This window comes from Panthera tigris, chromosome B4 (genome assembly GCF_018350195.1).
Source record: "Panthera tigris isolate Pti1 chromosome B4, P.tigris_Pti1_mat1.1, whole genome shotgun sequence".
NCBI lineage: Eukaryota > Metazoa > Chordata > Mammalia > Carnivora > Felidae > Panthera > Panthera tigris.
In genome coordinates, this window is record NC_056666.1 from 54926309 (window position 1) to 54945634 (window position 19326).

Sequence of the window (19326 nt, forward strand, 5' to 3'; positions counted from 1 at the left end):
GGTGAGTTTGAGTCCCACATTGGGCTCTGTGCTGATGGTGTGGGGTCTGCTTGGGATTCTGTCTCCCTCTTTCTCTTCCCCTCCCCTTCTCCCTCCCTCTCTCTCTCAAAATAAGTAAATAAAACTTTTTTAAAAATGTTAGTGCTTCCACTCTGATTATATGTAATAGATGGACAGATGGAAAGAGACATGTAAATAGGAATAACCTACACTCCGGAACTTATGTGTAATTCTGTAGACTTTAAAATTGCTTTGATCTCCTGGTCTTGTTTTTTGTGTTTTTTTCTTATGAGGCCTCAATTATATTATATGAAGAATTCACAAGTTGTTATCTGTGTAACCTACCCAATAGGTAATCTAATGGTATTATGCTGGAATTATTATGGAATGCATATAGCTTTATAATGGGGTTTCTGCTCTCCAGATAGCATTCAAGTAGTAACTCATCTCACCCAAATGGTTTAAAATACCACAGGCCTCCACAAAGAGAAGAGAAGAACAATGATCCTACAGAACAAACTCGACCTTAAGTAGTGGGATGAGAAACGTAGGCATCTATACCATCTCATACCCACAGCCGGCCTTTTATAGCAAATATGAGATGGGCACAGAGACTTTCCTAGAAATAAAAGGTTCAGTATACTTCACACTTTAAATAAAGGTCAGTACAAATAAATATGGGATGAGAAAGAAGAAATCCAAAACACATATGAGACGATCCATTGTACAGCACTTATCAGAATTAGTAAAGTTTAAAGGTGGTCACAACTTCCTTAGAAAAAGAATTGAACACTGGCATATAAGCTCATCATCTATCTTGTTTTAGCATAAAATGAAAAGTGCCAGAATAGATTTAGAAAGAAAAAAAAAGACTACATGCTAACTAAAGATATTCATCTTAAATATAAAGAAACAGATAGTAAGTAGATGGAAAAAGACATACAATGAAAACAGTAAACATGAGAAATCTGAGTGGCTGTATTAATATCAGATAAAGTAGACTTAAAGACCAAGAGTATTATCATAAAAAATACTAACCTAAAGGGATACATGCACCCCAATGTTTCTAGCAGCATTAGCTACAATAACCAAATTATGGAAACAGCCCAAATTTCCACTAGTGGATGAACGGATAAAGAAAATGTGGTATATATATTCAATGGAATGTTACTTAGCCACAAAAAAGAATGAAATTTTGTCATTTGCAACAACATAGATGGAGCTAGAGAGTACTAATCTATGTGATATAGCTCAGTCAGAGAAAGACAAATACCATATGATTTCACTCATATGTAGAATTTAAGAAACAAAACAAACAAGCAAAGGGAAAAAGAAAGAGAGAGAGAGAGGCAAACCAAGGAACAGACTCTTAACTACAGAGAGCAAACTAATAGTTACTAGAAGGGAAGCGGACAGGGGAAGGGGTTAAATAGGTGATGGGTATTAAGGAGGGCACTTGTGATGAGCACCGGGTGTTGTATGTAAGTGTTAAATTACTAAATTGTACACCTGAAATTAATATTACACTGTATATTAACTAACTGGAATTCAAATAAACACTTGAAAAAAAGACAAAGTGTATTACCAGAAATTTTGAAAACTTTTAATAATGACAAAGGGTCAGTCGATTTTTCAGAGAGACACAACAATAAAAAAATACACATATGCCTAATAAAGATTTAGAAGATCTGGTAGCTATCAACCACTTTGAACTGTTTGATATTTATAAAGCTATATAATACTTAGTATTATAAAAATACACCCAAACACCTGCAGCATATACATTCTTGTTAAGTGCATGGTCCTGGCATAGGCTACATACTTAGAATTCTAACAAGAAAAAATAAACTTAAAATGACAGAAATCATATAACATATGTTCTCTGATCACAATAAAAATAAATTAAAAATCAAGGACAATAAGCATATTGATTTTCTATTGCTGCTAAGCAAATTATGACAGGTTTAGTTAGCAGCTTATACCAACACACAATTATTTTCTCACAGTTTCCATGGGTCAAGAGCCTGGGCATGGGTCAAGTGGGTTCTCTGCTTCAGGGTCTCACCAGACTGCAATCCAGGCCTTGACTAAGGCTGGAGTCTTTCAACAGAAGCTCAACTAATTTGATGTCTTCATCTTTGCCATACTCTATTGGCTAGAAGCAAGTCACAGGTCCCACTCACACTCAAAGGTAGAGAATTATACAGGGTATGAACACCAAGGACAGAGGTTATGAAGGTAAACTTCAAGTCTTTCCACACAATAGGATATCTATAAGTCTCCAGATATTTGGAAGTTAAACAACATAGTTGTAATTGACCACATGTTAAAGAAGAAATCGCTAGGGAAATTAGTATTATAGCTAAATTATAATAAAAATACTACATATTAAAAATTTAAGGATTGCAGCTAGAACAACACTTAAAGGAAAATTTATGGCTTTAAATATTTATTTTAGAAAAAAAAGATCCAAAATCAATGATCTAAGCTTCCATCTTAAAAACTAGGGAAAGAAGAAGAATGAACAAAATAAAAGGATGAAAATGATAGAGATAAGAGTAGAAAGCAATGAAATAGAAAAAAAAATAATTGAGAAAATTAACAAACCCAACCAAGCCAAGAAGGTTGATTTTTTTTTAAAGATCAAGAAAATTGCTAATTCAGCTAATTCCCCAGCTAGACTGATTAAGAAAAAAAGGAAATCATAAATTGCCAGTATTAGGAATGAAAGAAGAATTATCTCTACATATCCTGTATACTTAAAAAGGATAATCAGCGAATATCTTGAACAACTTCATGACAAATAAAAAACTTAGATGAAAGGGAAAATTTCTTGAAACCTGTAACTTACCGAAACTGACATGAGAAGAAATACTCTGAAAAGTCTATGTCTAATAGAACAGTAAGTTTATAATTTAAAATCCTCATTTAGATGACTAGGCAGGCAAGAAGGACATATGCCCATAATAGAGAGTGTGTACTCTGAATAAAAGAATCAAGATTAAAAAGAAAAAAGAGAGAAAAGGATTTCTAAACCCTGGAAAGACTGAATCTAGCAGAATGCAATTTACTGTGCATAAATGCAAAGCTTTATGTTTAAATTAAATATTGTATGTGTGTTAATAAATAAATACATAAATAAATAAATAATAAAAATAAATAAAATCCTCACTTAGTTAAAACTCCAGGCCCAGGGGCACTTGGGTGGTTCAGTTCATTGAGCGACCGACTGTGGTTCAGGTCATGACCTCATGACCTCATGGTTTGTGAGTTAGAGCCCTGAATCTCGAATCTCCTTGCTGTCAGCCTATCAGTGCAGAGCCCTCTTCAGATCCTCTGTCCCCCTCTCTCTGCCTCTGCCCCGCTTGCACTCTCTCAAAAATAAACAAACATTAAAAAAAAAATCTCCAGGCCCAAATGATTTCACTGATGAATTATTTTGAACATTTAAGGAAGAAATAAAATTAATCATACAAAATGTCTTTCAGAAAATAGAAAAATAGAAAAAAACTTTCCAATTCATTTTCAGAAGCCAGTATAACCCAGCATATGAAAACCTGACAGACATTACAAGAAAATAACAGACCAATATGCATCACAACATGGATCTAAAAAAACTTAGCAAACAAAATCTAGCAATATATAGCATGGATAATATATCATGACCATGTGTAACATAGCCCAGGAATTCATAGTTACTTTATCATTTGAAAATTCAAGTAATTTAGTACATTAACAGAAATATAATTGTCCCAATGGATGCAGAATAAAATCTTTAATAGAATTCAACATCTATTCATGATTTAAAAATACAAAAACAAAAACAACTCTGAGAAAGCTCTGAATAGAAGAAAACTTACTCACCTGATAAAGGTCATCTACGAAAAGCCTATAAATAACTTTATAATTAATTATGAAATGTTGATGCTGTTTCCCCTAAAATTGGACACCAGACAAAGATTTCACTCTCCCCATGTCTATTTTGCATTTTACTGGAGGTCCTAGCTAGTACAATACGATGAAAAAAGCATAAAGTTTGAAAAGAAATAAGTATAACTGTATTATCAGATGATATGTTTGTATATATGGAAAATCCTAGGAAAACTATAAAGCAATATTTAGAAGAAATAAGAGATTTTCCAAGGTTTCAAAACATAAGGTCAATATACAAAATCAACTGTATTTCATAAACATGACAAACAACTGGGAAATGAAATTTAAAATACAAGTCTATTTATAATAGCAATGGGAAAACAAAAAAAGCTAATGATAAATTTAGTAAGACATGGAAGACCTCTACCCTGAAAAATAGAAAACATTGCTAAGAGAAAAAAAAGAAGACTTAAATAAATGAAGAACTGGTTGTGAAATTCAATATTGTTAAAATGTCAATTCTCCTTCAAACTGTTGTAAACATTCAGTGCAATCCCTATCATAATCCTCCTGAAATTTTTTGGGGAGAGAGTAGAAATTGACAACCTGATTCTAACCATATATGACAATACAACAGAACTGGAATATCCAAGGCAATCTTGGGAGAAAAGCAAAGACAACAAGTTGTATGGTATACTATATGATTTCAAGACCTCCAAAGCAATAGTAATCAAAACAGAGTAGTAATCTTATAAAACTCACAAATACATCAAAGGAACAAACTATAGAAGCAAGAAACAGATCATACTTAAATAGTAATTTGATTCAATATTTTACAAAGGTCCCAAAGCAATATAATGAGAAACGGAAAGTCTACCTCACAAATTATGCTGGAATACATGGATATCCGCTCGGGGAAAAAAAAAAAAAAGGCTTGGCACCAACCTTACACCACAATTAATTTTAAATGGATCATAGTCCTAAAAATAAAAACTAAAACTATAAAGCTTCTTTTAAAAAAACACACACACAAGAGAATGAGGGAAACATATTTAGAGCAGAGGCAAAAATTTCTTAGGACCCAGAAAGCAATAATTAGATGTGAAAAAATGATAAATTATGCTACATCAAAATTAAAATCTGCTCACCAAAAGACCCAGTTAAGTAAATGAATGTGCATGCCACAGACTGGGAGCAAAATATTCTCAAAACATAGATCCAATGACATACTAGTATCTAGTATGTACAAAGTACTCCTGCAACTCAATGAAAAATGCGCAAAATATATCAAAGAGACACTTTACAAAAATCACAAATGACTAATAAACTTATCAAAAAGTGCTCAACATCATTAGCCATCAGGGAAATGCAAACTAAAACCACAATGAATTATCAGTACATACCCACCAGCATGGCTAAATTAGAAAAATTAAATCATCAAATGTTGGTGAGCATGTGGAAAAACTGGAACTCCTACACATTATTAGTGAGTATATAAATTAAGCCACTTTGAGAAAAGAACTTGTGGGTTCTTAACAAAACATAAACATTTACCTACATACCCTATGACCCAGCAATTCCACTCTTAGGTATTTACTCAAGAGAAATAAAAGCATATATCCATGGGTGCCTGGGTGGCTCAGTTGGTTAACTTCTGACTCTTGATTTCAGCTCAGGCTATGATCTCATGGTTTGTGGGATGGAGCCCACATTGGACTCTGTGCTGACAGCAAAGAGCCTGCTTGGGATTCTATCTCTCTTCCTCTCTTTCTGCCCTTGCCCCACTCATTCTTTCTCTCTCTCCCTGTCTCAAAATAAATAAATCGCACATGAATGTTTATACCCGCTTTTCTTCCATGATAGCCAAAACCTGGAAACAGTCCAGATACTTACTGTTAAGAGAACGGAAAACTGTGGTATATTTATACAATGGAATAATACCCAACAATTATAAGAAAAAAATACTGATCTGTAGTACGTTATGAATGAACCTTAAAAAATCATGCTGAGGGGCGCCTAGGTGGCTCAGTTGGTTAAGTGTCTGACTTCAGCTCAGATCATGATCTCATGGTTCATGAGTCTGAGTCCTGCATCAGGCTCTGTGACAGCTTGGAGCCTGGAACCTGCTTCGGATTCTGTTGTCTCCCTCTCTCTCTGCCCCTCCCCCACTTGTGCTCTGTGTGTGTCTCTCTCTCTCAAAAATAAGGAAACATTAAAAAAAAAGAAAAGAAAAGAATGCTGAGAGAAAGAAGTGGTTACACAAAAGAATTTATACTGTATGATTCAATTTATGTGAAGTTCTAGAATAGGCAAATCTAATCTTTGGTGGAAAAAAATCAGATTAGATTTTGCCTCTGTGGAGATGAAAATGAGAATTGACTGGTAAAGGGACACAGGAAAACTTTCATGGATGATGGCACTGTTCTGTATCATGATATGGTTATACAGGTGTGTGTATTTAGCAAATTAAAATTTCTATACTTAAGTATGCAAATTTTATCTCCCCAAAAGAACTATAGAAAAATTTTAACTCTAGTTAATGATATGCATGCTGAAATAATTAGGAGGTAAAGCATATTAATGTCTGTAATGTACTTTAAAATGTATCCAAAAATAAGATGGCTGGATATAGGGATGGAAAGATGTAGACATGTGACAAAATAAACAGAATAAATTGTAAACTGAAGAATCTAAGTACATGAGTATTCTCTTGTTTTTGTTTTTTTTTTCAACTTTCTGTATATTTGGTGATGTTCATAACATAATGTTGGGACAAAATCAGTAGTTTTGTGATCTGAAAATAAGTGTAGTTTTTCTGGGCCCAAATATTTCTCTCCTAAAATAATGAGAAACTTAGACTTTTATCTCTGTAAGTCCATCCAACAATATGATCAAATTGTGCCCTCTGTCTTGTATCTGCTCTGATCTCCAAGCCAGACTCTGATCACATCTCCTTCAAAATATTATTAAGATGCATATTTCCCTTCTAATTATATCTTACAACTCTTATATCTTATTCATCATCAGTTTTTCAAAAAGTTAAATGTCTAGCATATTGGATATCCAATAGTACGTATATATATTTTTGCTATTGCTGTTAAAAATTTCACTCTTTTTCTTGGCATCCTCATAAAAAGATTTCTGTGATAGCATCTGCTTATCATGTTGTACTAGACGGCCTTCTATTAAGATAATTCAGACTTTGACAAGTCTTTTAAATTAATATTTAACCCAGTCTACTTATTTGTGTTAGACTGCCTTTGCCCAATCATCTGATGTGGTGCAACACAATTAAATAATCAGTATTTCCCACTAATACATTTAAAATTTTAATGTCCTCTGGACAGGCAAATAAAATATTTGTGGGGTTTAATTATTATTTTCACAAATTTCTATATTCATCATTGAGCAATCAGGTGAACTCTCTGAAACTTATAAAATTGTAAGCATTCATTCACACACAGATAGGTCTGCCTGCTATTTTAGGATATTCACAGGTCCTTGAAGCCGAACCATGATCCATGTTCTACACCTTCATCTTAGCTCTCTTTATGCAAATGTACCCTGAGCTCCTGGGTGGCTCAGTCGGTTAAGTGTCCAATTTCCTCTCAGATCATGATCTCACTGCTCGTGGGTTCGAGCCCCACATCGGGCTCAGTGCTGACAAGCTAGGAGCCTGGAGCCTACTTCAGATTCTGTCTGTCTCCGTGTCTCTGCCCCCCCCCCCCCTTACTCACTCATTCTCTCTCTCTCAAATATAAAAAATAAAACATAAAAAATAAATAAAAGAAAAAGAAAATGTACACCGAGGAATGCAAGGATTGGTCAAAGTATTAAATACCACTAATTGGATAAGTGATACTATTTCAATGTGAGGCAAAAATAAAATTAGAACACCTTAGAGAGGCTCTTATTTCCATAGGACAAGGAAGCAAGAGAGGCTAAAAAAGAAAAGGTTAGGCATGAAGCAGATCTGAAGGGCCATGCTTTGGGGACAGTACAGTTTTCAGCATGCTGTGAAGCATACTCTGCTGCACAAAGTCCCCTGATACCTCGGCAGCAACGCTATGAAGAGTGTGACATTGCCCCTGCCTCAGTGAAGGCTGAGACCTTCCGAAAATGCCTCAGGACTCCAAGCCAGGGGCAGAAACACACAACTAGACACACCAACTTGCTGCTGGGGCAGGATGGTGCACGGGTTCAGATTCTTAAGAGTACAGCCTCTACTAGCCAGAAGGCTAGCACACCCGTCCACTTTGCTCCTGCCTCACACTAACACATCACAAGGGGCATCTGTGAACGGATGTCCTGGGGGTCGAGAGTTTTCACAGCCTAGAGCACTCAGTGTATCTTCATCTCCCCATTCACCAGGAGACTAGAGAAGAATAAACTACAGTGTTTTTCCCATGCTTCCCAGTCCCAACCCCCCACAGACAGAGTGTACTAGGAGGAAAAAAATAGTTCTGGGGTTGAGGGGGACACTTGATCATACTTACCTAAAAGCAATTTAGGAAAATTTGATGTTTCAATATTATGATAATATACTATTGATGTTGTAGTGGCGACAAATCCCATCACAGCTGGCATGAAGAGGTGGAGATGCCGTGACTCCCGCCGTCTACGGAGAGCGGTACAGTATCAGTATCTAGAGCTGATGGTTCCAGATTCTCATTTTGTTTCCATTTGTTCTCTAAAACTTTCTCTTAATAACAAGATATTTAATATACAGAATGCAGTAGCAGTGGCTACGAGAACATGCAAAGGTAGACTCCATTGGGAGACATAATTCTGCTCAAAGAGTTTATCCCAACACAGAGGAGCAGGTACCACAGCTCAACAAGATCTTAAATACTCACAACAAAAGTAAATATGTAACTACTCCTATTCTGAAGGGCAGAACTGCTGAAATAATTTAACACCTAAAGCAAGTAAAAACTACCAGATGAATGTGAACTCTAATGTATGTGAGAAGTACACTTATTCTTTTGATGGCTTTCCTAAACTATATGGCTGTTAGTGATTTCTCCATTTCTATTAATTCGTTCAACACAAATGTGTTTGCTGTGTCCAGGCATGATTAGTTGTTGAGATGCAATAATGAATGTGACAAGATATAGTGTCCATAGTCATAAAGCCCAGAGTCTGTTGGTGATACCAAGAGTAAGTAGGAAATTATCGTTCAGGTGAAGGGACTATAAGTGCATGCAGGGTTAGTGTGTAAGGAAGAGAAAGCTGTGTGAAGGAACCTGCTTCTGAATTGAGGCCCTAAGAATGAGGAACTGCTGTTCAGAGAAGGAAGAGAAGAAGACTGTTCCAGGCAGAGGATCCAGACATGTCTAACACAAACAACTCAATATGATTGAAAAGAGACCAGATTTCATTCTGAGGGTAGTAGAGAGCTTCACGCAGATTAGAAATATGACAGAACCGGATTTACGTGGTGGACAGCCCTCAACTCCATTTACATTAATAATGTAAGCTGGTAAAACATTTAACTGTTCTCAAATTACTTAAATACATTCAGACATAAATGGTATAGGGAGTGATTAGTTTGAGAGTAGGGGAAAAAGGAGCATTTGGGAAAGTGGCTTCAGAAGAAGTACAGTTGACAGTGGAAATGGAAATATGAAAAGGAATCCACTAGTCAGGAACGTGGAAGAAGAGCATTTTAAAAAGAGAGAACAGAATGTGTAAATACATAGAAGGAGGAAACTGTGTAACATGTTCAAAATTCCAAGTAGTTTAATATTCTCAGAGAGTTTGAAACAGGATATGTGGTGAAAGGCTCTGTATGCCATGGTAAGGAGCCAGAATCTAATCTTTTGGAAAATCTAAATCATTTAACAGGTAAGTGGCATGGTCAGATTTTGGGGGGTTTTAGACAAATCAATCTTGTAATAATGTGGATGATGCAGTAGGTAGGTAGTGTGTGCATCTGAGGAGAGGGGGAGAGACATACAAGGAAGAAAAGCAGTTAGCAAACTGTGGGTATAAACCAGGCAAGGGATGACAGAAGCCTGAATTAAATTTCAGCAGCAAAAACATGAAAGAAATACAACATCTGGAAAATATTCATTGTTAAAATGGACAGGACTTTAATAGTGTTAGGGTATGAGGGTGATGGTGATGGAGACGTAGAGAATAATTACCAAGGAGCCTGGATGGGGGGTGGGTAACCAAATAAGACTTCAAGAGGATGAGCAGATTGGAGAAAGGAAGCCAATAAGTTCTAGCAAGGCCACGCGGGCTGTGAAGGTGTCTAATAAACATGCAAAGGGAGTTGTCTAATAAGCCAAGTGTATGCAGAGATTTGGAACATGACCACTGATATTCCTGGAATCATTAATATAGACACGGTAATGAAAATTTTAAAGTACCATGATAGCGTAAAAGCTGGTTTAAAAACCACCTACCACCCCCAGAAATACTTCAAAACAATCAAAAAGTAGGAAATAAATATTTCATCACTACAGAAATTAAGAAATGCTTCCAGCATTCTTTTACTACTGAATCAAAGAAAGAATTAAAAAATCACTTACATAATATTTAGGAAATTTAAAAATGAGCATACTACATATCAAGGCCTTTAAATAATGTTGTCAAAACCATATTCAGAAAAAGTTTATAACCTTAAACATATTCAATAAGAAAACATTATAATAAATAAATTATGTAGTCAATTCAAGAGGAAAAAGAATGACAAAACATCATTAAGGAAGACAATGGTAAAGGATGAATGAATAAAGACAGCAACAGCCACAGTAAGGTTTTATATTTATGTTGTGGCATTTCTTTATTAGGGATTTGATGTGTGATTTAAGCATGCTAGTATCTGTATTAGGATTGCTATTATATTGTTAGTTGTTTACTTACAAACTTGTACAAGTTTTGAGTAGTGTCCCAACCCTATTCTTTTCTTAAGCTCTGTTATTTTTAGAGTATGACTCACAGACTTCAAGGTTCTGGTAGACGCACATATATCACATTATAGCAGAAAATCTTTACTCAGAAAGTAAGAAAGAAAATCAAAATGCATTGATTTTGTCCTCATCATGGAGGAGAAAAAATGATTTCAAAAAAAAATACGAAAAAAATAAAAGCTTAAATGAAAACAATAATAGTGAATATTTTAATACACACTTTTTAAAAAAATAATACACATTATTTAATTTTGAAGAATTAAATAATACAAAAATAATCACCACACAGGACTTGAGTAATCTAATCAGTAAACTCAATAAAATTTTATCTCCAACAAGGAAAATAGAAAATTATTTTCTAATTCTCATTAAAAACATATGAAATAATCAAATATTTAACTATAATGAAAATGTTAGTAAGTCCCAAAATGTATTTAACAAATTACATGCTTTAATAATATATCAACCATATTAGACTAAAAAGCAAGCCAAAAATGATTCCTAGACCAAGGAGAGTAAATAAACCAAAACTACAAGCTATTTAGATAGAAACATAAAAAATGACATTTCTTATAAAAATCCATGCAAAACAGATAAGGATGTTTGTTTCAAAAGAAAAAATGAATAGCTTCAATATTGGTATTACTAAAAAGAAAACCAAATATTCAATTTGGATAGTCTTTGCATTGTTTCACTAATTATAATGAGCATTTGTTATATTTTAAGAAAAGAACTGTTTACAAGTATTTTCTTAAATAAGAAGGAACGAAGGATCAGCAGTGTCAAACGTAGTAAGTATGATAAGGAAGAAAAGGTGTACATCAAGGTGTCATTAATGTTCACTAGGATTCTTGTGGAAGCAGTTTCCAGAATAGGACAAGGCAGACAAGAAAAGAAACTAAATTTTGGAGGTCAGGAATCATTGGAAAATGACTTTTTGAGAAGCTTGGATGAAAATGGTAAGGGAAAGCAGTCTGCAGCTAAAGAATGGGAGGAGGTAACACAAAACCAAGAGTGCGTTTCTGCTTGGTTTCAGGATGGACCTCTAATATCACCACGTCAATAAAACAAGTTTCTTCCATTAGCATACATCTTCATCATTGTTAGCTCAGCCTCTGTTCTAAGTCTCTGACTGAATCTACCCACCAATCATGAGGCTGGAAAGAAGGAGGCATCCTTGCCTACATGGTGTCAAGTTTTTAGGAAATATTGGACTATTCTATCTTTCACTTTATACACACACATAGAAACACATTGAGTTAGCTTGTATGTTAAGGGAATAAAAAATGAAGACTAGAATTGGCTATGTTAATACAATATAATACAAATACACTGAAGGTTGTTTTTTTTTTTTTTTTAATTTTTTTTTTCAACGTTTATTTATTTTTGGGACAGAGAGAGACAGAGCATGAACGGGGGAGGGACAGAGAGAGAGGGAGACACAGAATCGGAAACAGGCTCCAGGCTCTGAGCCATCAGCCCAGAGCCTGACGCGGGGCTCGAACTCACGGACCGTGAGATCGTGACCTGGCTGAAGTCGGACGCTTAACCGACTGCGCCACCCAGGCGCCCCCACTGAAGGGTTTTAAACAGTAATCAATAATAGTCAACTAAGCTTCTTTTTAAAAAATATTTATTTATTTGTTTATTTATTTATTGAAGGGGGCAGAAAGAGAGGGAAAAAGAGAGAGAGAATCTGATGCAGGGCTTGATCCCACGAACCATGAGATCAGGACCTGAGCCGAAATCAAGAGACGTGTAACCAACTGAGCAACCCAGGCACCCTGCCAATTAAGCTTCTAAATGCTTGGAGGCATGCGATATCTTCAGAGTCCCTGATTTTTCTTTTTATCGGAAACTAAGATGTGCATATCTATGAAAAGAACTGTCATAAAACATTACAAAATAGTTGGCTCTCTGACGAAAGTTTAGAAGTTTCATCCCTCATTAATTGCAACAGAAAAACATAAACAGATGTCAGGGAAGGTCCTGATTAGATAAAAGGAAAATGATTTCAGGGCTTTCTTTAAAAAAAAAAAAAAACACTTTCATATCAATTCTTTAATTAAAGGTGTACCATTTAGGGGCGCCTGGGTGGCTCAGTCAGTTAAGCACAGACTGCTGATTTCTGCTCTGGTCATGATCTCACTGTCATGAATTAGAGCCCAAAGCCTTGCCTCAGGCTCTGCTCTGGGTGTGGAGCCTGCTTAAGATTCTCTGTCTCCCTCCGCCCCTTCCCCATACACTAACTTGCTCACCTGTGCTCTCTTTCTCTCTCTCTAAAAAAAAAAAGGTGTACCATTTAGCATAATTTCAAAATTCTATTTGATACTGCCTATCAAAATTATTTCCTATTTTTTGTTAGTATGTGATAAAAATATCTTCCCCACATTATGTTTAAATTTATAAGTAGAATTCACTATATTCTAACTGCCAAATGCAAACTGTTTTTTTTCATTCTCATAAATGACAAAATTCCAGGGCACCTAGGTGGCTCAGTTGGTTAATTTGCACACTTTGGTTCAGGTCATGATCTTGTGGTTCATGGGTTCCAGCTCCACGTCAGGCTCTGTACTGACAGCTCAGAGCCTGGAGCTTGCTCTGGATTGTGTCTCCCTCTCTCTCTGCCCCTCCCCCTCCTAGGCTCTGTCTCTCTCTCTCTCTCTCTCTCTCAAAAATAAACAAACGTTTTAAAAAAATAAAAAAATAAATGGCAAAATTCCTTCAAAAACATGAGCTTTATGAGAAATCCTGATTTTAAGACAGTTTTGTGTTTTGCCTCAATTTGTGGCTATATTCTCACTGGTTCTCAGACATCTTTAATGCCTGCCTCATCTACCTTTGCTTCTTTATAAAATAAACTGAAACACTTGAGAACTGGTTATATATTTATATGTAAATATATAACTCTTAGAGCTATACGTCAATATAGACAATCTTTCTATGTATATCTATGTTGGTAATATAAACATCAAATTGTTTAAAAGGAGAGAACTTTCTGCAAGGGCTACATAAGTGAAGGAACAAAGAAATAGAAAACACATGAATAAGCGCAAGCCACAGTGATCTGAATTTTTGTTATCAGAGAAATTATGTAGCAACATAAAAACACAGACAAAACACATAATTATCCAAGGCAGCAGTGCCCCCTTATCTGTGGGGAATATGTTCCAAGATCTCAGTGGATGCCTGAACTCACAGATAGTACAGAATCCTATATATACTATGTTTTTTCTTATACATACATACCTATGATAACGTTTAATACATAGATTAGGCACAATAAGAGATTAACAACTAATAATAAAATAGAATAATTATAATAATATACTGTAATAAAAGTTATGTGAATGTGATTTCTCTCCCTCTCTGTCAAAATAATTTATTGTACTGTATTCACCTTTCTTCTTGCGATGATGTGAGATGATAAAATGCGTACATGATGAGGTGAAAGACATAGACACTATGACGTAATGTTAGGCTACTACTGACCTTATTGACCTTGTGACAGTACATCAGAAGGAGGATCATCTGCTTCCAGACTTCGGTTGATCAGGGGTAAATGAAATCATAAATAAACAGGACTACTATGAAATGAGTGACAGCTGTTGTCTTAATAAGTCATAACTAAAAAAGTTAAGCCTGACCTGGTGTTCTCTTAACTCCCATCCATATCAACATACTCACTAGTATAGTGTAATGATAGTAACTATGTTGAATCACTTACGAATCAGAAACAATGCCTTCTGCTATTTCACAAACATGCACAAAGAGAAGAGCAAATGTAAGAATCCATCTCAGGTTATGTCCAGGAAAATGAAGCCATGTGTTGTGATGAATTTGTACTTTCGAACTTTGACTTCCCCACCCTGGAAAAAAAGAGAAGAAATAGAAAGATGAAAGTATTCATTATAATCATGGAAATAATTCACATTGTGATATCATTTGGGGGATGGGTGGTTCCTCAAACAGGAACGAGATGTGCTTTCTAGGGTAGCAATGAAAATCCTGGTCTATTTTCATTATGTTAAAAAACTAACAATTTCAATTGTTATGAGACTGCCTCGGTTAACACATTGACATTTGCTGCACTGCTCAAGAATAACACCAACTCTGGGTGGTAACATGGTTAACTCATGCTAATCAAAGCTCTTACTGACAGGTCCCTGATTCATTCAAAAGGAAACTGAGTTAATGATGATGTTAATAAAAGCAATTTGGTGTCTAAACTCTTTCAAAACATGGGATCTGCAGGGGGACTAATGAAAAAAGCCATATTTGGTAATGAAATGTAGAACTCATTACTTGAGTCAACTCAATCATATGCATATCATGTGAGAAAAATTATAACCTATGAGTAGGCCAGCACTATTCATCAGTGGTAGTAGTTTTTCTCAAAGAAATTTTTTGTTTGTGGAGAAGCCTCACATACTTCAAGAATGAATCGGGGTTTGCACTCAAAATATTGCAGGAAGCAATTTCTGCAAAAACAAATGGGACCCCTGAAGCATTCTTTGAAAAGCAAATTTATTCATGTCTTAGTTGTTCCCAAATGAACTTCATTATTGAAAGATTAGTTACATTTAAAATATTGAACTGGAATTTATGCTGTAAACTGTTGCAGGCAAGCTTTCCTTATACCTGATACTTCTTTAGGATTTATTTATGATCTCTCACTAGCTCAAGGAGCCAATATTATAGATGAACATCTGTTATTTTTCCCCACCTCTTTGACAATGTTCACTCTGATTCTACTTGAGTCAAATACTCTTTCGCCAGCCTGTGTTTGAGGCTCGAGATGCAAACAGACAAGACTGTCACAGTAATTGCCCTGAAGAAGTTGGATGAATGTCAAAAATGAATAATTAACTGTTGTATTGCAATAAAAAAATATATAGGCTACTTTTGGCCAAAGGGCATTGTCCTACCAGCAACACCATGTAAACAACAATTCGTGTTTTTATATATGGCCATCATAGTCCAAATATTTAGTGTCTATATCAAGAGTTGCATTGGCCTCTGCATGATAAGATATATAACAGAAATTCTTTGATCACTGTGACAATGCCAGGTACATAGTAGTCTCTCAATTAACATTTGTTAAATTAAGAAATAAAATCATACAAATTATTTTTAAACCTCCTTTTAAAGCAGATTGTTAAACTATGCTAATTTTCTTAAGAAAATCAGTCTGGTAGCTTTTTCATTTATTTTTATAAGCAACATTGTGCATGGGAGTATCAAACACTAAAATCAGATAGTGGTTACCTCTTGAAGGGATAGCAACATAGGATGTGGGAAGAGTAACAGGCTCAGGAAATAGTACACAGAGGGATTCACTTATATTCTCACCATTAGATTCCTTAAGATGAGTGATGATAGACTCAATAGATGTTTATTATATTAGTCTTTGTCATTTTTGTACATGAAATGTATTTTAAAAAAATTTAAGTTAAAGGTCTATTTTGGTTGTTTTGGGGAAGTGATGCAAATTATATATAATTGCTCTAAATAACTGGATTTTTGTTACATGTAAGCTGAAAAATAGTAGGGAAAACTGTATTTTTAACTCCTTTCCAAATAGTTCACATAAGTATTCTTTCTACCTGGAATGCACCCTTATCATTCCTACTTGAATTTGCAAGTTCTGTGTCCTCAGGTCCCCAAATATGTCACTTCCCATGCAATCTTTCCCACTAGTCCCAAGAATTAGTTGTTCTAGCAAGTTAATGCCCAGGAAAATGCATTCCTATATCTGCACATGGGCTTACAATGTGGGATAGTCATTTTTCTCTTGACTTTGATGTATCTGTTTCACTGAACAAATCCAGTGAATATTCCAGGCCAAGTACTATTCCAGGCCACTTCTGAATAGTGCTGGCCCACTCATAAGCATTTTACCCATTTTCCATTCTCTTCAACCAGCACAAAACAAGTGCTCAACAAAGGATTTAGATCTATCTCATATAATTCTCTTTCCCCCTTTTTAAAAAAACTGCTGCTACTATTTCAAGTCCATTTCTAAGAAGGCATCTGACTTCTATTTTATCTACAGAATATCCTATGCCACAAATATAAATAATTGGGAAGCACAAGATACTTGTTTGTTCTTTTCCTACAGATTTACGCATAAGTTTTCATGTTGGAAAAATTAAATAAACATTATACCAAATCTCAGCCACTAATAAGCCTTTTAAAATAAATATTAGATGATGAAATATAGGACAGTAGATTACTTACCAATAAACAATATTGGAAAAGTGATAAACAACAGGAAGACATGAGGGACCAGGTTGAGGGCATCCACAAAGCAGGGGTTTTGTAATACACCATGACAGATATTATATGAAGAAATGTTGTTACCACAGAATGAAAGGCTCATTTCTTCTCATATGGTTTACTCTAAAAGGAAGAGAAAAGAGAAAGAGCCTCTTATTACTAAATTCCCTTTTATAAAATCATAGCCCTAAGAAAGAGGTTTTATTATAAAATTAACCCCCTTTATTTTTGCAGTTGTGGAAACAGGAAACTGTATGCCAAAGTCATTTGAGAGTTTCTTAGAAAGGCATGTGCATTCTATAGATCATTCTCTTTCAATCTTTTTTTTTTTCAGAGAAAGATATTTTATTTTAACTTGGGAGATATGTCATTATTAATATCTACCAATGATGGTACCTTAAAGAAGCGTGTGTTTGACTTAAATGATTTCAAAGAACAAAAATAGTCATATCTCAAGAAAAAGAAAGAAAAAATGAAACTATTCACTGATATTACAAAATAGTGTAATATCAAATCCTTTTTCATCTTCTCTCATTGAAAATGCATTAGCAGGGGCGCCTGGGTGGCGCAGTCGGTTAAGCGTCCGACTTCAGCCAGGTCACGATCTCGCGGTCCGTGAGTTCGAGCCCCGCGTCAGGCTCTGGGCTGATGGCTCGGAGCCTGGAGCCTGTTTCCGATTCTGTGTCTCCCTCTCTCTCTGCCCCTCCCCCGTTCATGCTCTGTCTCTCTCTGTCCCAAAAATAAATAAAAAACGTTGAAAAAAAAAAAATTTTAAAAAAAAAGAAAATGCATTAGCAAACAACTTAGGTTTGGTAAAATTTGCCATCCCTTTTCACTGCAGGAAATACGAATACACAGAGACCAATGTGGCTGCAAACAGCAATCAGCCTTTCTCTGAAGGATATTAAAACCAAGTGCTTCAGACAAATTAAATATAACTCAAGTGACAACTTAGTGAAATTACTCAGGTCCCACAGTCAGAGAATATTCTTACATGAAATGCACCCTATTCAAGTTTTAAAACAAAAAAACATGTCTTTTAATTAGAAATCAATATTACATTAGAGTAGAAGTAGACAGATTTAGAAAGGAGACGATAAACCAGAGGTTTTGCTAGCTATTGTTGAGACTTTGGCTTCTACTCAGTGAAATGGAGCCACTGGGGGTTTTGATCAGAGGACTGACATACTCTGACTCACATTTAAAAAAAAAAAATTAAGTTAATTTATTTTGAGAGAGAGAGAGAGAGAGAGAGAGAGAGGGCACACTTGCGAGCAAGTGGGGGAGGGGCAGAGAGAGAGGGAGAGACAGAGAATCCCAAGCAGTGCAGAGCTTGATGTGGGGCTAGAACTCGGGAACCTCCAAGATCATGCCCTGAGCCAAAGTCGTACGCTTAACTGACTGAGCCATCTAGGTGCCCTCTGACTCAAATTTTAAATTAATTCCTCTCATTGCTGTGCTGAAACAGATGGTATAGGAGCAAGGGTTTGCTTCATCAAAATACTACTATGAAATTCTGAAAAGTTTTAGCCTTCTGAAAAAATCTTTTATAATGCCTCCTATTTACTTAGTCTCTGCCAAATTCTGGGCACTTTGCATACACTATCCTTATAACAACTGTGCGATGTTAATTATTTGTATTTTACATAAGAGCATCGTGAGGTTCAGTAACTTGCCAACCAGTAGAGAAGTGGTGATCCATATCCATGTGTCTGACTTAAACTATTTTTCTCCCACTGCATCATGCAGCCTCCAACCTATTTTTTTAAACATCTTCTCTACCGTCATTAAAAAAGTAGAGTTTAAGATTTTAACCTTTCTGGACTTTGGAAAGAATTTACACATATATGTCACACTGGATTCTGAGTTAGATTATCAAAGGTTGGCGAAAGTATAAATGAGTTTATAACTACCTTTTCTCTCTTCCCATTCATTGAGAAATGATTTAGCAATGGTCACAAACAATATTTTTTCCTAGGAAAAAAATAAAGAGTGTTACACAGAAAATACTGGCAACAGTAGGTAATCTATTGGAAAAACCAAATTTCAAGCACAAGTTTTATAAGCTTTATATTACTAGAACTAGCTAAAATGCCTGTGCTTACAGTCTGTAGATACTTATATGGAATTCCTCTCACATATTGTTTCTGTTAAGCCCTTTCATTGAACATCATTGATATGATCTCTAGTTGAGACCTTTTCTCATTGAAAAAATTATATTAGAAACAACTCAAGATGAGGGTATATACTTGGC

The 19326-nt window shown here is 35.3% G+C and overlaps 1 protein-coding gene across 5 annotated transcripts in view; it reads right to left on the bottom strand.

Moving 5' to 3' along the window:
* ABCC9 (ATP binding cassette subfamily C member 9) overlaps positions 1-19326 on the bottom strand; it is a 129161-nt gene that overhangs the window by 106336 nt on the left and 3499 nt on the right. For 4 of the 5 annotated variants that reach the window (XM_042991910.1, XM_042991911.1, XM_042991912.1 and 1 more), the window contains exons 3-6: positions 18986-19046; positions 17034-17195; positions 14521-14662; positions 8370-8491 (exon numbers count right to left, since the gene is read on the bottom strand). In XM_042991910.1, coding sequence (XP_042847844.1) covers positions 8370-8491; positions 14521-14662; positions 17034-17175 — 406 coding nt within the window. In that variant the 5' untranslated portion in view covers positions 17176-17195; positions 18986-19046. Of the gene's footprint in view, positions 1-5766; positions 5796-8369; positions 8492-14520; positions 14663-17033; positions 17196-18985; positions 19047-19326 lie in introns of those variants that run through there. The other variant, XM_042991913.1, reaches the window with a different exon arrangement.